This window comes from Grammomys surdaster, unplaced genomic scaffold (assembly GCF_004785775.1).
Source record: "Grammomys surdaster isolate TR1022 unplaced genomic scaffold, NIH_TR_1.0 125341, whole genome shotgun sequence".
NCBI classification, from domain to species: Eukaryota; Metazoa; Chordata; class Mammalia; order Rodentia; family Muridae; genus Grammomys; species Grammomys surdaster.
This window is the reverse complement of record NW_021620215.1, coordinates 724,479-742,246: the sequence shown is the minus strand read 5'-3', so window position 1 is coordinate 742,246 and position 17,768 is coordinate 724,479. Positions and strand designations below refer to the sequence as shown.

Below are 17,768 nucleotides of genomic sequence, written 5' to 3'. Positions count from 1 at the left end.
AAGGTTTTTGAACCAGTCCCATCAGAGGACATGTTCACTTGGGCTACACTTAGCTCCAGGGGTCCAGCCTCAGGTCGTTGCCCTCCCCTCATCATCCCAAGATGACTGGGCCAAGACCAGGATGCAGTGGAGGTGGGATGGAAGTGTCTCCAGGGTTCCCTGTCCTGGCAGGACAGGTGGCAGACAGCAGACACCTGCAAGTGTAGGCTGCATTTTCTCCCCTAGTCAGTCTTGCCTTGTGAGTCTTATAAGAGAGTCAGTCCTTTGTGGTGACACCCATTGAGCTGCAGTTCCCCACTGCCTCCTCAGGGGTCCCCAAATGGCCTTCTCCTGTCTCTGTTGCCCGCTCTGGTGCCACTGGTCAGTTATCAATGACGTTTTCGTTCTTGGACCCAAAGTTAAGCTCTTCAAGCCTGGACCTGGGTCCTCTCTCCCCAGTTCTCTTCACAGTTCTCTGTTCCTAAAGGATCCTGGGCTGCTGTAGTCCCCAGACAGACAGTGTCACCATGATCTAGGAACCTGTTAGGTCTGGGAACTAGCAAGACGTGCAGAGTTTTGGTTTCTGTCCCAGACCTATTGAGTCAGAATGCTGGGAGTGGGGCTGGTAATCTGTGTTTTAACAAGCCCATCCAGGTGAGTAAAGCTCTGTAAATGCTGATTCCCGCCATTCCCCCCTGCCTGACTCAATCCTTAGCTTCCTGGTTGCTAATGTCCTCTCACTTGTGGCTGTAACCGCCTGTGTGGGCTCCTAGTGTGAACCACACTTCCTTTAGTTGCTGGGGTTATTTCTGACCTCCACCTGTGCTGTGCTCCTGTGTTAGGAACCGGTCTTTAAATATCACACCGGACACTTAGTCACTATTCTGAGTGAGCCCCTGCCACTGTGCCCCAAGGATAAACTACTTTCCCCAGGGATCTGGGTTCCCTCATAAACCCGCTTATTAAGTCTCTCCCATGGCTTTTCTTCTGCTTCAGAATCTCTCTCTGCCTTCTTGCTTCTGTGATAGTACCTTCAAGGTTGCATTCCTCTCCCACAAAATAGTTGGTCCTTGGGTCTCCCCGGGTCCTGCTTCAGGGCCCCTGCTCAGCATCTATCCCCACTGCTTGTTTGCCTATGACCGGAGGATTAAGGCCTTTGGAACCTTTCTGACCTATCACCATGGAACAGTGAAGCTGGGGAGGGCACCCACATCTGTGCTCACCTCTACCCAGTACTCTCTTCTCTGTGGCCACTTTGTCTAGTTAGGCATGTCACGCATAGGGAGGCCAGTTGAGGGAGTGAGTGGGGACTGCAATCCACCTGACAGCCTGCTCCATAAGCCATGTATCCTAGTTTGAGACTTTCTATATCTGGAAGAAAAGGCTGCCTGTAGATTTCTCACAAAGGTGTGATGCACGTGGCCAACTGTCAATCCATTTACCACCCACGCTATCCATTGGCTGTCTCTATTTGCCCCACCTTCCCAATCAACCATCATGAGCTCCTCTTCTGTCCAACCATCCACCCATGAACAGATGTGAAGGTCAAACACAGACAGACTGATTCGTTCTCTCACCCCCCAACCTTCTAGTCTCTTCAAACCAGGACCTGGTCCTTCCCTACTGGATCCTGGACTCAGTGGGCCTCTCCCCAACTTTAGCCATTCCTTGGGACACTACCTGCCTCCTCTTCTTCCATATCCACTCTACAGCTTCCCATGTACCTGTGTCTGGCCCCCTGGTCTGCCACAGGAGGTTGGAGAAAACCAGTCATACCTTGGACTCACTCTCAGGGGGTGGCAGGCAGCCATTTTGCTCCTTGTCAGCCCCATCTCCTGCACCTGCCCCCTCCCCAGCCCCTTCTTCCTCCACCTTCTCATCCAGTCTGCTGGGGATGGACCAGTAGAGATGGGCATCAAGGCGGGCTGCAGCTTCTGCCAGTTCCCGAGCACTGCACGAGGGTGTGGGCACCTCAAAGGTCTCGTGGAAGCTGGCGTAGTCCACCTCATAGAAACCATCCTCCAGGGTGAGCACAGATGTGAATCGGTGGCCCCACAACACTTCATCGACCAGGTACGAGCTTCGAGCTTGGCATGTCATTCCTGGGGGGGAGGGGAAGAGGCATTAGTCAAAGGGACCCCTGCCAAGGGATTCCTTCTCCTGTCGGTCATCCCACAATCCTCTTCCCTCTCTTTGGTCAGCCCTCTTCTCCATTTGCCAGCCTATGTCCCCTTTCCCACAGGAAAGCTAACTTCCCCTTTCCCACAGGGCCACCTCCACCCACCTCCCAGCGTTCCCAGACAACGGGCAGCTAGCAGAGCTATTACATCCCAGGACTGAAAGCTCACCACCTCATTAAAGTCCAGCCTTTTGTGTGATAGTGCCAAAAGTCGGGATCTTTAAACCTGTGGATAACATCATGTATGTCTATATGTATGCGTGTGTGCGTATGTGGAGGTCAGAGGACAGCTTGGGGAGACAGTTGAGTCCACAACATGAGACCTGATAATTCAACTCAGGACATCAGGCATGGTGGCAAGCTGAGCCATCTCTGTGACTCTGGGTTATCTCTTATACAAACTAAAACCTGTCTCCTAGGACCTGTGCCCCCTGGTTTCATTCCCTTGCCACCTGATACCCCCTTGAGTGTAAATACAGGGGTCCCTTACATCTTCTCTTCCTCAGATTGAACACTCACGACCATTGCCTCCTTCTTCTGATCCCCCAAAGCTTACTATCTTCCTCGCAAATCAGAATGGCCACGGAGGCCAGGTAAGGGCTCATCTGAAGTGCTTTCCCCACTGTGGCCTTATCTATGCAGAAAAGAAGGCTCACTATCTCTTGCTTCTTACTTCAGTGAAGCGGCCCGTGATTACATTACATAAACGCCTTTGGAAGCTGCATCACGTTGCTACAGCAAGCCTGTGGCCAACTAAAACCCCCAGTTCTTTCTCCACCAGAGCCTTTCCATGCTGTGCTTACATAAGTGATTTTTTTAAAGCCTAAATGTAGAATTTTATATTTATTCCCCTTAAATGTCATCATGTTGGGTTTTGGCTCATTATTCTTGCTTTTCAAAAGCACTTTGAATCCCAAAATACTACCATCCTTCTCAGCTTTATCGCTAGAAAAATCAAACAAGCTCCAACCCCCTGTCCTTTACACTGCCCTTCCCAGTTCTTGCCCTGGGCCTGTGTCCTGTCTTCTCTGTTGGGTTTTTGCACTCTCTTCTCAGGGCAGATTATTTTGTTCCTTCCTCAGAATCTCCCCAAACCAGAGTCCATCTCAGAAACAGAGAAGTAAACATTCACTAACCAGAGACCAACTCTGACATTGAAAGTCTGGCCCTGAGACATCTTAGGGACATTGGTATTCTTTGGCAAAGCTAGAATAAGATGTATCCAGTGAGGGTGGAGAAGGAGAGACCACCGGGGCCTCTGCAGGGAGAAGGCCTGAGAAGCAGAGATGCGGCTTAGGGGAGTAGGGATGGGTGGGAGGTGGAGGCAGAGCGGGGGAAGAGAAGGCAGATGAAAAAGTCCCTGTTAGAAACCTGCCAGAGATAGTGTCAGAGGGAGGAACAGCTGCAGAGACAGCGGGAGCAGTACAGGAAGGGGACCAGTTAGAACCAGCCTAGTCGGAGTGAAGGAGGAGTGGGGAGTGGGAAGACCTGAGGTGGCCACAGAGCAGAAGCTGTTTTTGTCTAGGACCAGGTTTCCAGGGCGCAAGTCAGTTCGTAGCAGCGCTGCAGCTCCTCCTAGTGGCCCCTTGGTTCACCTGCATTTTCCTTATGCTCCTTGATGGCTAGGCCCTCTTAAAGGACCTGTTTTTTTTCTCCTACACTAGTCTTTTCCTACCTGCTCCCAACCTCTTGACAGTGTAGGCCTGAGTGAAGGTACTGACATCACGTTCCTTCTGGAAAGGGGCTAGAAATGGCAACACCCAGGGGAAGTTAAGAGTGACAGACGGGGTAACGAGGACAGAAATGAGACCAGTTATCCCCTCCCTACCCTTATGTTTGCTTCCTTGGAAATAACTTAGTTCAATTAAATTCCAGAGTTACAGATCTCTGGGTTTCACTTAACCTTCATCCCAAATCCCAACACCGTACCAGGAAACACTGAAGATAGACGTCCTGTGTTCAACCCAGGCTGTGCTATTTATTGGCTTGTGACAGCAGGCTATTTATGGGGCCTTTCTTTGGGGCTACTCATTCTCTGAAAAGTGAGCACAGTGACAAGTAACCTTAAATGAATTCAGAGATGTAAAGTGCCGTTCGAAGTGACATACCTGTCAGGCCAGGGCCTCAACTAGTGCCATTTCATAGAACTCTTCCAAGCTTTTCTTGACTCTACAAAGTCACCCTGTCCACCCCTTTCATCTCCAGTCCTGCCCCAGCACCCCCATCTGCCGCCTGTCACCCTGCACTCCACTCTCTGTCCATCTTTCTGCGCCTCCCCTGGCTGCTTTTCTTGTCCTTGCCCTGTATCCCTGCTCCCATCCTCCAGCCTGCCCGCACCCGTGGCCTCCACCATGCCCTCGAGAATGACTACGATCTCGAAGTCGTCCCTCTCGAGGGCGCGGCGCGATGCCTCCCAGAAGGGGCTGGCGGCATCGATCTCGTGGCTGATGACGAGAGGTGAGACGAGGAAGAGGCGGTCGTCCCCCGTGTCGAAGCCCACGCTGAGGTCGGTCTGGTGCAGAGGGATGAACTCGCCCTCGAGCGTCTGGCGTGAGCGGATGAGCTTGGCGCGGATGGAGGCCTCGACGATGTGCGATGATCGCAGGTCACCCACGCGAAACATGAGACAGAGGCGCCCGTCGCGCAGGGACACCACAGCGTGCGAGGAGAAGACGAGCGTGGCGGCGCGCTTGTTGGGCTGCGAGATCTTGACGAACATGCAGCCCACCATGAAAGCGTTCACCATGGAGCCCAGGATGGCCTGCAGCAGCAGCAGCACGATGCCCTCGGGGCACTGGTCGGTGATGACACGGTGCCCATAGCCGATGGTGGTTTCTGTCTCGATGGAGAAGAGGAAGGCGGCCACGAAGCCGTTGAGGTTGTTGACGCACGGGGTCCACGCGGTGTCCTCTAGGTGCTCCAGGTCGCCGCGGCCGTAGGCGATGAGCCACCAGATGGCGCCGAAGAAGAGCCAGGTGAGCGCGTAGGCGAGCACGAAGAAGAGCAGGCTGAGGCGCCACTGCAGATCCACCAGCGTGGTGAACAGGTCGGTCAGGTAGCGGTAGGTCTCGCGGACGTTGCCCTGCTGCACGTTGCAGCGTCCGTCCTTCTCCACGTAACGCTGGCGACCGCGGCGTCGCGGCGGCTCCTCCGACCCGGGAGAGAAAGCTGCGTTCTCCTGCGCCATGGCGGCCGCAGCGGGGATCCTGCGGGGTCTTAATAAAGGTGTGCCGAGTTGATGGATCCGCCCCGAACTCAGGGTCAATGCTGTGAACGAATCTCCCTTCCTGTCTATTAGCCTCAGTCCCCCCTCCCCCCAACTGATGGATTGAGAACGACAACCCTAACATCCCACAAAGCTCAGAAAGTTGTGGGGGTGTGGGGGTGGTGCAGGGGGCTAGAGAGATGGCCCAAATGGCTCACTGGTTGCTCTTCCAGCGGATCTGATTTCGATTCCCAGCACTCACAAGTCGACTCACAACCGGCTGTAACTCCAGTCTCTCGCCCTCTTCTGGCCTCCGAGGTTAATGCACAGACGTACATGAGAGCAAAACAGCCACACACGTAAAATAAAATCAAAGGTTAAGAAAAAGTTGTACGGATTACACAGTGTCACAGTTCAATAAGAAGGAGGCATTAGAGATCTCGATGTCAAAAATTAAAGGAAAAAGAGAGATCTCGATGTCACAGATCTCAACGTCACTACCTCAAGCCGGTGTACGTAGCACCTCACAGGCACCCTGGATCAGACAATTGGGGTTCTGAAGAGGTGGACTTCTTGACAATTCCTTCTCTATGCAAAACTCTCCCTGCCACGAGGACTTCCACACCCTTTCCCTGGTATTATCCCTTCCCCAGAACTCTTCAGCATCCTACCAGAAGACATCTGAAGACTGTTTTGAAGTCCTACCAAGACTGTTCCTCTGTTTTCTCTCTGGCTTCACCCTTTCCCCTTCCTTCTACATCTTTTCTCCACCCCAGACTTACCAAGAAGAAAGAAATACAGGCTGTGCACAGAAAACCTCCAGCGTGCAAAGGTTGACTGTTCCCAGCATTAGGAAATTCCCACTGGCACGTCACTCATGCTCTGATACCAGCCCATTTCCCCTGGGGCTCTTTCCCAAAGGAGACATGGTGAAAAGGGTTGGCAATAGGAGACTGGAGGCCACCTGAGGTCAACTACCCACAGCAAGGATGAAGGAAGTGTCAGGCCATCCAGAGTTACACTAGACTAGTATCTCTCAGATTCCTATTTTTCCTAAGAGATAAGAAATCAGACCAATCGAAACACCAAACACCCACATCAATCCCCTTCCCAGTTTCCTGCTTTGCATATACTACCCTAACACCAACCCCACCCACACCTACCATATGTCCTGAAGCCTACATTTCACACGAAGCCCAGATTCCAAGCAAAACCCACCTGGTTTTGCTTCAAATTCTTCCCTCTGAGGAGCACTCTGAGTTATAATCTTCCCGGAGAGATGGATGTCCAGAATCCTCTAGGTTCTCAGGGTCCCCTAAGAGATATGGACCATATGAACAGAAGTCTGTAGAACAAGGATTTAGGACTCATCAACCTTCCTTTCTCTTTCCTAGGATTTGTCATCTCCTCCCATTTGGGAAGGGGGGGCAGGCGGGCTGGGGTGAGGGGAGCAGGAGGCCCTGTGAGGGCAGAAATATGACATAAAGATCTCAGATGGTTTGAGTGTTTGACCAGATCCTAGGGAGAAACTGCATGGATCTGTAACCACAAACTCGACATTCCAATTTTTAAATTTTGGAGCCAATTATTCTGCAGCCAGACCTTTGGAGGGAGTGTGTACATTAAATAAAGGTAGAAGGAAAAACCACAAAAAGATGGTTTATATCCTAAGGGGACCCCACACACTTACTTCCCATGAGAGTCAGGAGACATGGCCCGGGAACACTTTGGCAATGGCAGATTAAGATCTTCCCCTCCCCCAAAAGCAGGCTTGCTCTTCCCTCTCTGCAGCCCAGAGTATATGTCCTCTGCAACTGATCTGCAAGTTTTCAGTGCCTTGAGACCCCAGGTCTCTTTTGTCCTTGTATTAGCTTCAGGTGGGCTTCTAGACATTCTTCTTTGACCTCCATCTATGCCCAGGATGGCGAAGAATTCCTGGTGTCTGATCATCCCCAGAACACTGACTGCCCAGGGAACCTACTGATTAGATCCTAGCTGTTGCCATCCTGAGAAAGGGTCTCTTCTTCATGGGACAGGAAAAATGTGCAATGTCTACCACCTGAAGAGCAACATTTTCATTTCTGGCTCTTCCCTCCAAATAACTCCAGTTCTTCCGACCACAGTTCTTGGGCATGCTGTGACCCCTTTCGGTAAGATCCCAACCATATTTTCTTGGAGCACTCTTCCTCCCTCTAGAGAGTGCTGACCAGTATAGGGGGCTTATCTTTTGGAAAGAGGTCTGTCTGGTGAAGACTCCCTTAGGAACGAGCTCCACCCAAACCCCTCTTGGCTCAGAAATAGGGGCCCAAACCCCAAGTCCCACAACTCAACTCACAGAGCCTGTAGAGAAGAGTAGCCGGCAGCAGAGACCCTTGGGGGTTGGAGTCCATGTCCCTGATACCATCTCCCTCAGTACTCTAGGTCCCCTCTGAGAGTGGGAGCCGCAGACACTGCTGTTTCTCCTGAATGTAACGGCAGCTCAGACTAGGACTTGGTATCTGTGTCATCCCCACTTCCCAGGTTCCCCTGCTCCTCTCTTGTTTCTATGGCAACCAGTCTGGCTACAGCTCCACAGCGTCCCCTCCCTTTCCCAGTCCTGGGTACCACTCTGGCTAATCCACACGCCACAGCTATTTTTAGCCAAAGTCCCTCCTCCTGGACACCGAGAGTCATCTCCTCACCTCTTTATAGGGGGAAAGCAAGGGGAAAAAACCCTGGCATGTTCCTCATTCTGGGAAAATAGAGGCATTGGAAATAAGCTATTTGATTTTAGGGGCCATCAGGGGAGTTTGCAGTTCATGATCCCCAGCAGGGACCACTGGGTGAAGGTGCTGTTCTCAGATGGACCAGGCCCAGCATGACAAGGCTGCATTTTTGAAGAGACCTCTGATGCAGAAGGCAGTAGCCAGAGAGAGGTCTGTGGAGGTAGGGGCTAGAGAAGCAGGGCCAGAGGCGCCATCTCATCGGCACTGATATACATGTGACCCATAGAAGTCCCTTCACTTCTCTAAGCCAGAGTAATTCTGACTGTCTCAGAGTGTGGGCATGGGCAAACAGCCCTCTTCTGCCTGCTTCACCTGTGAGGCAGATCAAGTTAGGCAATATAAATAAAAGGGTTTTGAGATGTATTTTGCTAATAGCAAAAAATTAAGAAACCCCTCAAATGTTCATCGGAGAGAAAAGTTTAGGCTAGCTCTCACTATCAACCCGACAGACCTAGGGGGGCTCAAATGCTACGTGCTGTGCTAGGTAGAGGCAATTATGAAATGAAGAGGTCCCTGCACAGAAGCAGCTTCTGATGCCATTGGTGGAAAGACGCAGAGTTGCACAGGACTGCTGCTACATGCTACTACTGCTAATCTGTCAAGCAGCATCTCATTTAATTCCTGTGACAATCCTGTGAGACAGCTATTCTTTTTTCTATTTGTGGATGAGGAAAATGGGAAAAGCCTACTGAGTTCCAGAGCTGGACAGAGATAGGGGAGTCATGTGTCTTGTCACTGCCCTCAGGCTCTTCATTCAAGACTTGTAATGTTTTGTTTGTTCGGTGTTCTTCATCCCCAATCCCAGGTTTTACTCTCTAGCCCAGGTTGGCTCTGCTTCCTAAGGGCTGGGAATATAGGCATACATATATAAAAGACCTCTTCAAAGAGTAGTTTTAATTGTACAGCAAGAGAAAAAAAATTAAGAGAAGAGCCTGGGGAGATGGCTTGTCCTGCTAATGAGGATCTGAGTTCAGATTCTCAGTATCCATGTAAAATGCAGGACATGGCGACAAACACTTGTAATCCTAGCTGAGAAGGCAGAGACATAAGGATGCCTGGAGCTCACTGGCCGGTTAGCCCCACCGAACTGGTAAAATCCAGGTTTAATGAGAGACCCTGTCTCAAAAACTAAGGTGGAGAGTGTATAGAAACACATTGACTTCTGACTTCCGTGTATACACATGTATACATGTACACACACACACACACAGACACACACACCCCGATGTATACACACACACAAACACACATAAACTGGGAGAGGGCACTAAGAGTTTCTGTGTGTCTTCTTCCTGGCATAGTGAGAATAGTAGCTTGTTTACAACTTACAAACTGAACTTGGCACAGCATGATCGCCGGTCTCTAGTTCACACTAGAGCTTTCTCTTGGTGTAGTTCCTCTTGCTGTAAGCCTGGAGCAGGCCACAAGGGCATGCATCTGCCATGACAGTGCAGCATGCTTTCTTCTGTGCCCCTCAGTCATCCCAGTTTCCTCTTAACCTTGGGAAATCTTTGATTTTTAAAAAAATCTGTTTCCATATTTCTGCCTTTTCCAGGATGTCGTGGAGTTGGAATTATACAGTAGGTAGCTCCTCGGATTGGCTTCTTTCACTTGTGCATTTAAGGTTGCTCCGTGTCTTTTTATAGTTCCACAACTTGTCTCATTTTGGTACTTAGTGACAGTCCATGGCCAGGAAGTACCACTATTCATTTGTCCATTGAGCCATTGAAAGTCATTTTGTTTCCAGTTTTTGTCAATTCCAAGTAAAGTTGCTATAAACATCTGTGTGCAGGGTTTTTATTTGGACAAGTTTTCAGCTTTTGGGGGGTGGTAAATACCAAGGAGTATGGTTGCAGTATCATATGGGAAGAATATGTTTAGTTTTTCAGGTGACTGCCAAACCGTCTTCCAGAGTGTCTGTACCACTTTGCAGTCTCACTAGCAACACATTCCTGTCCCTGTTGCTCTACATCCTTGCCAGCATTCAGAGCTGTCAGCTTCTAGAGCTTCATCAGCGCAGGAATGTGGCATCTGCAGCACTCAGTATAATAGGTTACTGCAAACCCACTGCCTTCACTGTGTTATGCATGTGAGTGTGCATGTACACAGTGCTGCCACATAAATAGAAGCTAGAGTTCAAGACCAGCCTGGGCTGATGAATACATCAAGTTCAAAGCCAGCCACAGTCACTTGAGAAAATTGTCTTCAAAAGAAAAGGAAGAGAGAAAGAAAGAAAGAAAGAAAGAAAGAAGGAAAGAAGGAAGGAAGGAAATCAAGACATAAAATATTCATACAAGGGGGCTGGAAAGATGGCTTAGCAGTTAAGAGCACTCACTGGCTGCCTTTCCAGAGGTCCTGAGTTCATTTTTTTTTTTTTTTTGGTTTTTCAAGACAAGGTTTCTCTGTGTAGCCTTGGCTGTCCTGGAACTCACCCTGTAGACCAGGCTGGCCTTGAACTCAGAAATCCACCTGCCTCTGCCTCCCAAGTGCTGAGATTAAAGGCGTGTGTTATCACTGCCCGGCGCTGAGTTCAATTCTTAGCAATCACATACTGGCTCACAACCATCTGTAATGGGATCTGATGCCCTCTTCTGATGTTTCTGAAAGACAGCAACAATGTACTCATATACATAAAATAAATAAATAAATTGTTAAAAAAATCTGTACAAGGTGATTATGGCTATATAAAAACAATTGCAAAATGACTGATAAAACTAAGAAACTGGCTGGAGATATGACTCAGTGGTTAAGTGCACTAACTGCTCTTCCAGAGGTCCTGAGTTCAATTCCCAGCAACCACATGGTGGCTCACAACCATCTGTAATGGGATCTGAAACCTTCTGGTGTGTCTGAAGACAGCTACAGTAGTACTCATATACTACAAAATAACTGATAAAAATTAAGAAACTGGGCTGGAGAGATGGCTCAGCGGTTAAGAGCACTAACTGTTCTTCCATATTATAAAAAAATAAATTCAAGCTGGTGTTGTTACTATCACCAATATTGTTATGCACAAGATATTTTCTATCCACCCCCTCCCCCAGGCTTTAACATTGCAAGGACACATAACTAGAAAGAACAGGAAGAAACAATGGCACATTAGAAGGCTAGAAGTTTCTGAAACGTGCTGAGATACGACAGGTGTATGGGGTAGTATAAGCTTCAGAGGCAATGGCTTGAGTTCAGACCCCACTGTATCTGATGGCAGATGCATGACTTTGAGCAAATAACTTCATATATTCTTTTTTCTTTCTTTCCCCCTCCCCTCCCCCTACATACTTTCTTTTTCTCTCTCCTCTCCCCCTCTTTCTCTCTCCCTCCTTTTTTCTTTCCTTCTTTTTTTTCTTTCTTCTTTTTTTTCAGAGTCTTGTTATGACTCCCTGACAGGCCAGGAGTTCACAACATAGTCCAGGCCAGTCTTGGACCTGCAGTGGATCCTCCTGCCTCTGCCTCCCTAGATCTGGGGTTACAGACATAATCCATTACATTTGTAAAATGTTAGTTTTTTTTTTAAATCTAAGAGACAAGACTAGCTATGTCCTATTGGTTGCTTTTCATTGCTGTGACAGAACACCCAAGCTACACTTAAAAGAGGAGGAATTCAGTCCAGGGTTGTTTGTCTCTATTTTTCTTGGGCCATAGGAGATTGAAGATCATGATAGATAGCAGGGGAAAGCAGATCTCATGGAGAGTGGAGAGGCAGGGAGTAGGGAGAGAGAAGCCAAAAGTGGGGAGCTCAAGGGAAAGGGAAAAAAGAGAGGCAAGAAGAGAGGAAGAGAAAGAAGAGGAGGTGGGATTTTCAGAGCAGTGGTTCTCAACCTGTGGGTTGTGACGCCTTTGGCAAACCTCTAGCTCCAGAAACATTTACATTATGATTCATAACAGTAATAAAATTACAGTTATGAAGTAGCAATGAAAATAATTTTATGGTTGGAGGTGACCACAACACAAGGAACTGTATTAAAGGTCACAGTATTGGGAAGGTTGAGACCCACCATTGAGAGCACATCACTGGGTGACCTACTTCCTCAGCTCTCACCTTACAGTCCACTGCTTACCTCCTCACGGTTTAACCCATCAACAAAGTCACCTCTCACTAGCACCACACGCTGGGGCTCAAATCTCCAACACCCGAGCCCTAGGAAGAGACGTTTCATATTTTGACCACAGTATCTACTTTTTTTTTTTTTAGATTTATTTATTTATTATATGTAAGTACACTGTAGCTGTCTTCAGACACCCATATGAGGGCATCAGATCTCATTGTAGATGGTTGTGAGCCACCATGTGGTTGCTGGGATTTGAACTCATGACCTCTAGAAGAGCAGTCAGTGCTCTTAACCGCTGAGCCATCTCACCAGCCCCAGTATCTACTTCTTGACAGTTGTTTATTTAAAGTCTGGCATTTTGTTTTTCTCTTTCTTCCCTTTCCTTGCCACTACCACTACCACCATCACCATCACTGTCTCAGGAGTACCCTGCCCAGCAGGGACTGCCCTCCTCTGTTCTGGCATCACCCGGCAAGACCTGCAGAGGGCTCTCCTTGTTCACCGACCTCTCTCCAATCCTCTTGGCTGTTTCTTGTTATTCCAAGTGGAAATATCAGGTTTTTGCCCGAGATTGGCATCAACAGTGCTGTTAAAGCCCCAGTCAAAATCCCTGTCCCCTGGGCCTGGCCCTGTCACCTGAGCCTGGGGACTGCTAGCTTGCTTTTCTCTGCCCTGCCAAGTGACTGCTCACGTTGGTCCCACTGTGCCAGGTGCTCAGAGAGAAGAAACCAAACTCCTGGGCAAGAACATGTTTGTTTGCACAGAACTGGCCCTTTTTTCTGGAGGGAGAGTCACAGAGCTGACCATGGCCTCCGGGTGTTGTCAGCCAGCCCTCTGATTCCATCCTGGCTGCCCCAAACCTAACCTAGCTAACAGAGGACAACACTTTCACCTAGTTTTCTGATCCTCCAGGTCCTGGGCTTTACTTGTTAAGCTTAATCTCAGTTCCCTGCTTGTCTAGCTTGAACTGAAGCACAAGAAAAGGAAGTTTCAGAAGCCATCAGTGCACAGAAAAATGGGTAAGGTCTTCGATTTAACTTTCCAAGAGAATAAAAGCAGCCCTCCAAGAAATCAACCCTAGTATGTGAGTGGAGTTGTAATAAACAAAATTGGAACTGGTGGACCCTGGAGCCGTGCTGCTGCTCTATGAAAAGCCTAGGTGTGGACCTGGGGACATAGCGTAGTGGGCAAAGGACTTGCTGAGCAAATGTGGGGACCTGAGTTTGGGTCCCCAGCATCTACACAGAATGGGAATGGCTGTATGTCTGTAACCTCCTCATTGGTCTCTGGTCTCCACATGTGTATACACAGTGAAGGCAAACACACACACACACACACAGACACACACACACACACACTCACACTCTGGTGCAAACTAGAAAAAACAGCTCCCTTCAAATATCTTAGTTCTTATAGGTAGCCTGCAGAAAAGGCAGGGTTTGCATTTTGTTGGTGCTGGTTTGAGGTGAGGGTAGGGACATTCCCTTTCTTCCCCTAATAGCTGAGTTTGGGTGCAAGATGAATGCACTGGAGCCTTGTGCTCACTCCAGCAGCAGTTGACTTTGTTGCCAGCTATGGGGTCAGCCAACCTGGGAAAGCTTCCTTGAACAAGATCATGAGACTTCTTGGGCAAAAGCGTGGAAATGGGGGAGGAAGTATGGAGGGAAGGCAGGGGATGTGAGCTTAGAGGAGTAGGAAGGTCAAGTTAGTCCAAATAACAATTGGTATAAGTTTGTGGGGTCTGTGGGTGGTGGCTCACGTTTTCAACTCCAACACTTCAGAAGCATTGGCAAGCAAACCTCAGTGAGTTTGAGGCCCCCTCGTATGTGTGGTAAGTTCCAGTTTATCCAGAGTGGCATAGTGAGACCTCATCTTTAAATAAAAGTAGGTAAAATCACAGTGGCTGCAGCCCTAGAAGAATTATACATCAGTCTATTTTTGTCTACTTGTCTACGGGGCTGGGTAGCGCTAGATCAGGACTTACACAGTGGTCCAGAAGTAGCCCTTAGTTTACAGATGAGAAGAGCATCCCAAGAGAAGTCAGGGTTAAGACAGCTTTCCCAGTTCCAGGCTTCTGGAGATTTCCTGTTCTTCCCTCTCCACTGTGTATTGGATGTTAACAGAATTGACATCAAAGGGACCAATTAGAAAGGTACCAGATAAACCTTATAGGTAAAGAACATTTTTCCTCCCCTCCATCTTTTGTCCTCCCTCCCTACCTCTCTGCCTTCCGTAGTCCTTCTGTAATGTAATTAGCCATTTATAATTTAAGTCTTATAAACATGGGCTTATATATATATCATGTGTACTTAAAGGTAGTGACTCATCTGAATACGGACACACTCTCCTCTGTGGTCTGTCATCCTGCTGGGCATTCCCACTTTTAGTGGACCATGATAATACTGTGGGACCTAAGCAGAAACATGCTCCTCGGAGTCCCTGGGACTCACATTCATGTCTTGTTCTTCCCAGCCAGCTCTGAGGACTCCCCAAGTGCCCCCTGATCTGAAGATCTGCCTCGCCTCTCAGTTGCTTCCCTTCCTCCTTTCTCACCTGCTTCCCTCAGCAAAAGCTCTCCACAGCCAGCTGTGGATTGTCCTTCTGCAAAGGGTCTTCACCTCATGTTCCTCTTTTGTTCTGAGGGGGAACTGGCCTCATTTTGAATGAGGTAGTAGAAGAAAAGAGGCCAATGGTGAGAGGATCAATTCTGAAAGAAGCAATGAATCAAAAAGGGAAAACACAGTTACTACCTGAAAGAAAATGAGGGCTTCAAGGAAAAGGATTGCTCTGTCCTCTTGTAAGGTCGTACCTCAGCAGATTTATTCATACTGACATTTGGCCAAGAGCCAGAACCTCTTGGTTCTCTTGGGAAAGAGTGTCTTTAAATTATGTAAGGACCCTTTGACAAACTTTGGGGTCAAACAGGTGGATTCAAATGCCAGATTTAACACTTCCTGGGCATGTTACTGTGTATAAGTCAGCCACTTAAGGTCCCTGACTCTGGGATTTCCCATCTCATGATCTATCATACAGTTAGGTGTGGTGGTACACACCTGTAATCCCAGCGTTTAGGAAACCGAGGCAGGAGCATTAGACAGTGTGAACTGAAACAAAACAAGCAAAGTCAAATTTATCATGCATAAGAAATATGAACACACTAGACACCCATCAACAATGACGCTACTCTGCTTGTAGTGCGTTTCAGGAACTTTTTTTTTTTTTTGGAAAAAAAAAGTTAAATATTAAAAACTAACACAATGTATACAAAGTTGTTAATAAAGCATGCTTATTTAAGAATGGAATCTTAATTTAAGTCACTCTTAAGTGAGAATATCACGGCGCCACAGAAGCCACCACAGCCCTGCACCTGTGGTCCTACAATACCTAACTCTTTCCCATCACCCGGTTCTATCTCATGCCACCTTACCCTCACGATGAGCTTCGCCAGATGGCTTCTCTTCTCTGTTTGGAGGGAGCTTACCTAGAGACGTTTTCTTCTTCGGAGTATCGGTTTTCTGTCTGTCCTTTGGTTCTCACTTTCTACCACCCCTTCAAAGGAGAACTCTAAATATGCAGCAGAGGAGGCTGAACCAGTAAGGGAAGCGTTTGCTGATTTTTTTTTTTTTTTTGAGACAGGGTCTTGCTATGTATCCTTGGCTGTGGTAGGCTTGAACCTGGTTATGTAGTCCAGGCTTGAACTCCCGGAGAGTCTCCTGTCTCTGCCTCTTGAGTGCTGAGATTAAAGGTGTATACCACCATACCACACATTGTTCAAGGCTCTGATTCTAGGTTTTATACAGGACATCTTTAATGAAAACAGTTTGTCTCCCTTAGAGACTGGAGAGAAGGGTGAGGGATGGGTCAGGTCCTGGGTTAAGGGTAATGTTTATAATTCTGACCGTAGACATGAAAATGTGTGTCCTAGATATAACCAAGGGAGAGTTAATGGAAATTGGTGGCTGAATTGTCATGACACAGACTGGGACATAGACAAGCATGAAGACCAAGACATAATGTTGGTGTTTCAGTCTGCTTGACAGGAGTGACACAGAAATCAGGAAGCTGTGAGCATTCCCAACCTTGGTGGAGGGGGAAAAGAGGATGGGTTCGATCTGGGGCCTGTCACATGAGGGCATAAATCCCTTGCAGGTACTGGAACGTAAGTAGCGCTCCAGAGAGAATACAGGGGCAAAGAAGAGGTTTGCACAACACTCAGTGATTTGATCACCGTGTGACCAAAGGGCAAAGAGCAAGATACAGAAAGAGAACAGAAGACCAGAAGACTTAACAACCATGGGTGTTAGAGGAGGAAGCGGCTATGGATTTGGATGTGAGGAAGACAGGGCAGAATGGTGTCTGTCCAGGTTATAATGTGCCTTCTGTTCTATGCTAACGAATATGGATTAATTCTTTTTTTAAAGTTACGTTTCTCTGTGTGTGTCTCTGCCTCTCTCTCTCTCTCTCTCTCTCTCTCTCTCTCTCTCTCTTGTGTGTGTGTGTGTGTGTGTGTGTGGTGTGTGTGTGTGTGTGTGTTTGTGGGTATACCACAACACACATGTACAGGTCAGAAGTCAACTTTTGGTAGTTGAGTCTCTCCTTCTACCACGTGAGTACTAGAGACTGACCCCAGGTCATCAAGTTTGGCAACAAGTGCTGTTACCCTATGAGCCATCTTGCTGGCCTTAATTGTTTTTATGTAAAGGAGTTTGTGAGCTGAAGCATTGAGTGTAGAAAAACTGGAGGGAATAAGGCACTGGGTGGCTGCTACAGGAACCCTGTTGAGAGATACATCTGCTGTAGACTGCAGCAGGGATAATGGGAGAGAGGCAGGAGGGTGTGCTCAGCGGGTTTAGGAAGGAGATGCTTTAGTTAGAGAATGGAGTTACTGTGGTAAGGGAGACTAAGGAGGCTGAGATGACTGCCATGTGGACCATGTTGACATAGTTACGAGGTTTGGAATACAGAGGAGCACTCTTGTGGGTAAGATGTTCTACATTGTAACTAAGTTTCAAATTTATGTGCAGGTGGATTAGAGTCAGGAAGACACGGAGGTGGCAACTGATGCCAAATGCTTGGGTAACAGTTTTAAAAAAATAATAAATGCATGATAAATGTCTTGTAACGATTTCATAAACCACAGCAGTTCTTTGGCTTCTCTTTTCTGTGTTCCTTCTTCATTTTATATTGTAGTCTGAGCTCAGGCTCATAATCTTCCCCAACTCTGAATGTCAAGACTGTGGGCCCTGCTAACTTATCACACTGGCTTTGAACTCATTCTGTAGCTCGGGAAGGCTTTGAGCTTGCAACACTCCTGCTTCCACTCCCCAAGCAGCTGGGATTGCAGGCCTAAACCACCAGATCTTCAGTCCATCTTACTGTAGCCGTTCATCTCTATAAGCAGGAGATCACAGAAATCTGAAAAGACAACACAGGCAGGAAGATAGCTCCTAGTCCATTGCTTTGGTTACAAATGTATTTTTTTCCTGGATAAGCAAAGTCCTTAAAAGGGTAATCATTAACATTTTCTCACTTTCTAGGGCAACACCTTGTAACCTGGTCCCCCCTTGGGTCACTATTCTGAAATTGGGCAG

General features: G+C 48.1%; 1 protein-coding gene across 1 annotated transcript; it reads right to left on the bottom strand.

Moving 5' to 3' along the window:
• Window positions 1–949: 949 nt before the first annotated feature.
• Kcnj9 (potassium voltage-gated channel subfamily J member 9) lies at window positions 950–7,812 on the bottom strand. The gene is made up of 4 exons (XM_028785725.1): window positions 7,699–7,812; window positions 6,582–6,678; window positions 4,496–5,373; window positions 950–2,081 (listed from the first exon to the last, which is right to left on the bottom strand). The coding sequence occupies exons 3-4, from the start codon at window positions 5,343–5,345 to the stop codon at window positions 1,750–1,752; spliced, it is 1,182 nt and encodes a 393-aa protein (XP_028641558.1). The 5' UTR covers window positions 5,346–5,373; window positions 6,582–6,678; window positions 7,699–7,812; the 3' UTR covers window positions 950–1,749.
• Between the last annotated feature and the right edge of the window lie 9,956 nt (window positions 7,813–17,768).

Bases quoted from the DNA above. Each gene is read 5' to 3' on its own strand.
- Kcnj9 (XM_028785725.1), bottom strand. From the start codon at position 5,345: ATGGCGCAGGAGAACGCAGCTTTCTCTCCCGGGTCGGAGGAGCCGCCG. The intron at 2,082-4,495 runs GTGCGGGCAGGC...CCTCCCCCCCAG, and splicing joins GGGCATGGTGGAGGCCACGG to GAATGACATGCCAAGCTCGA.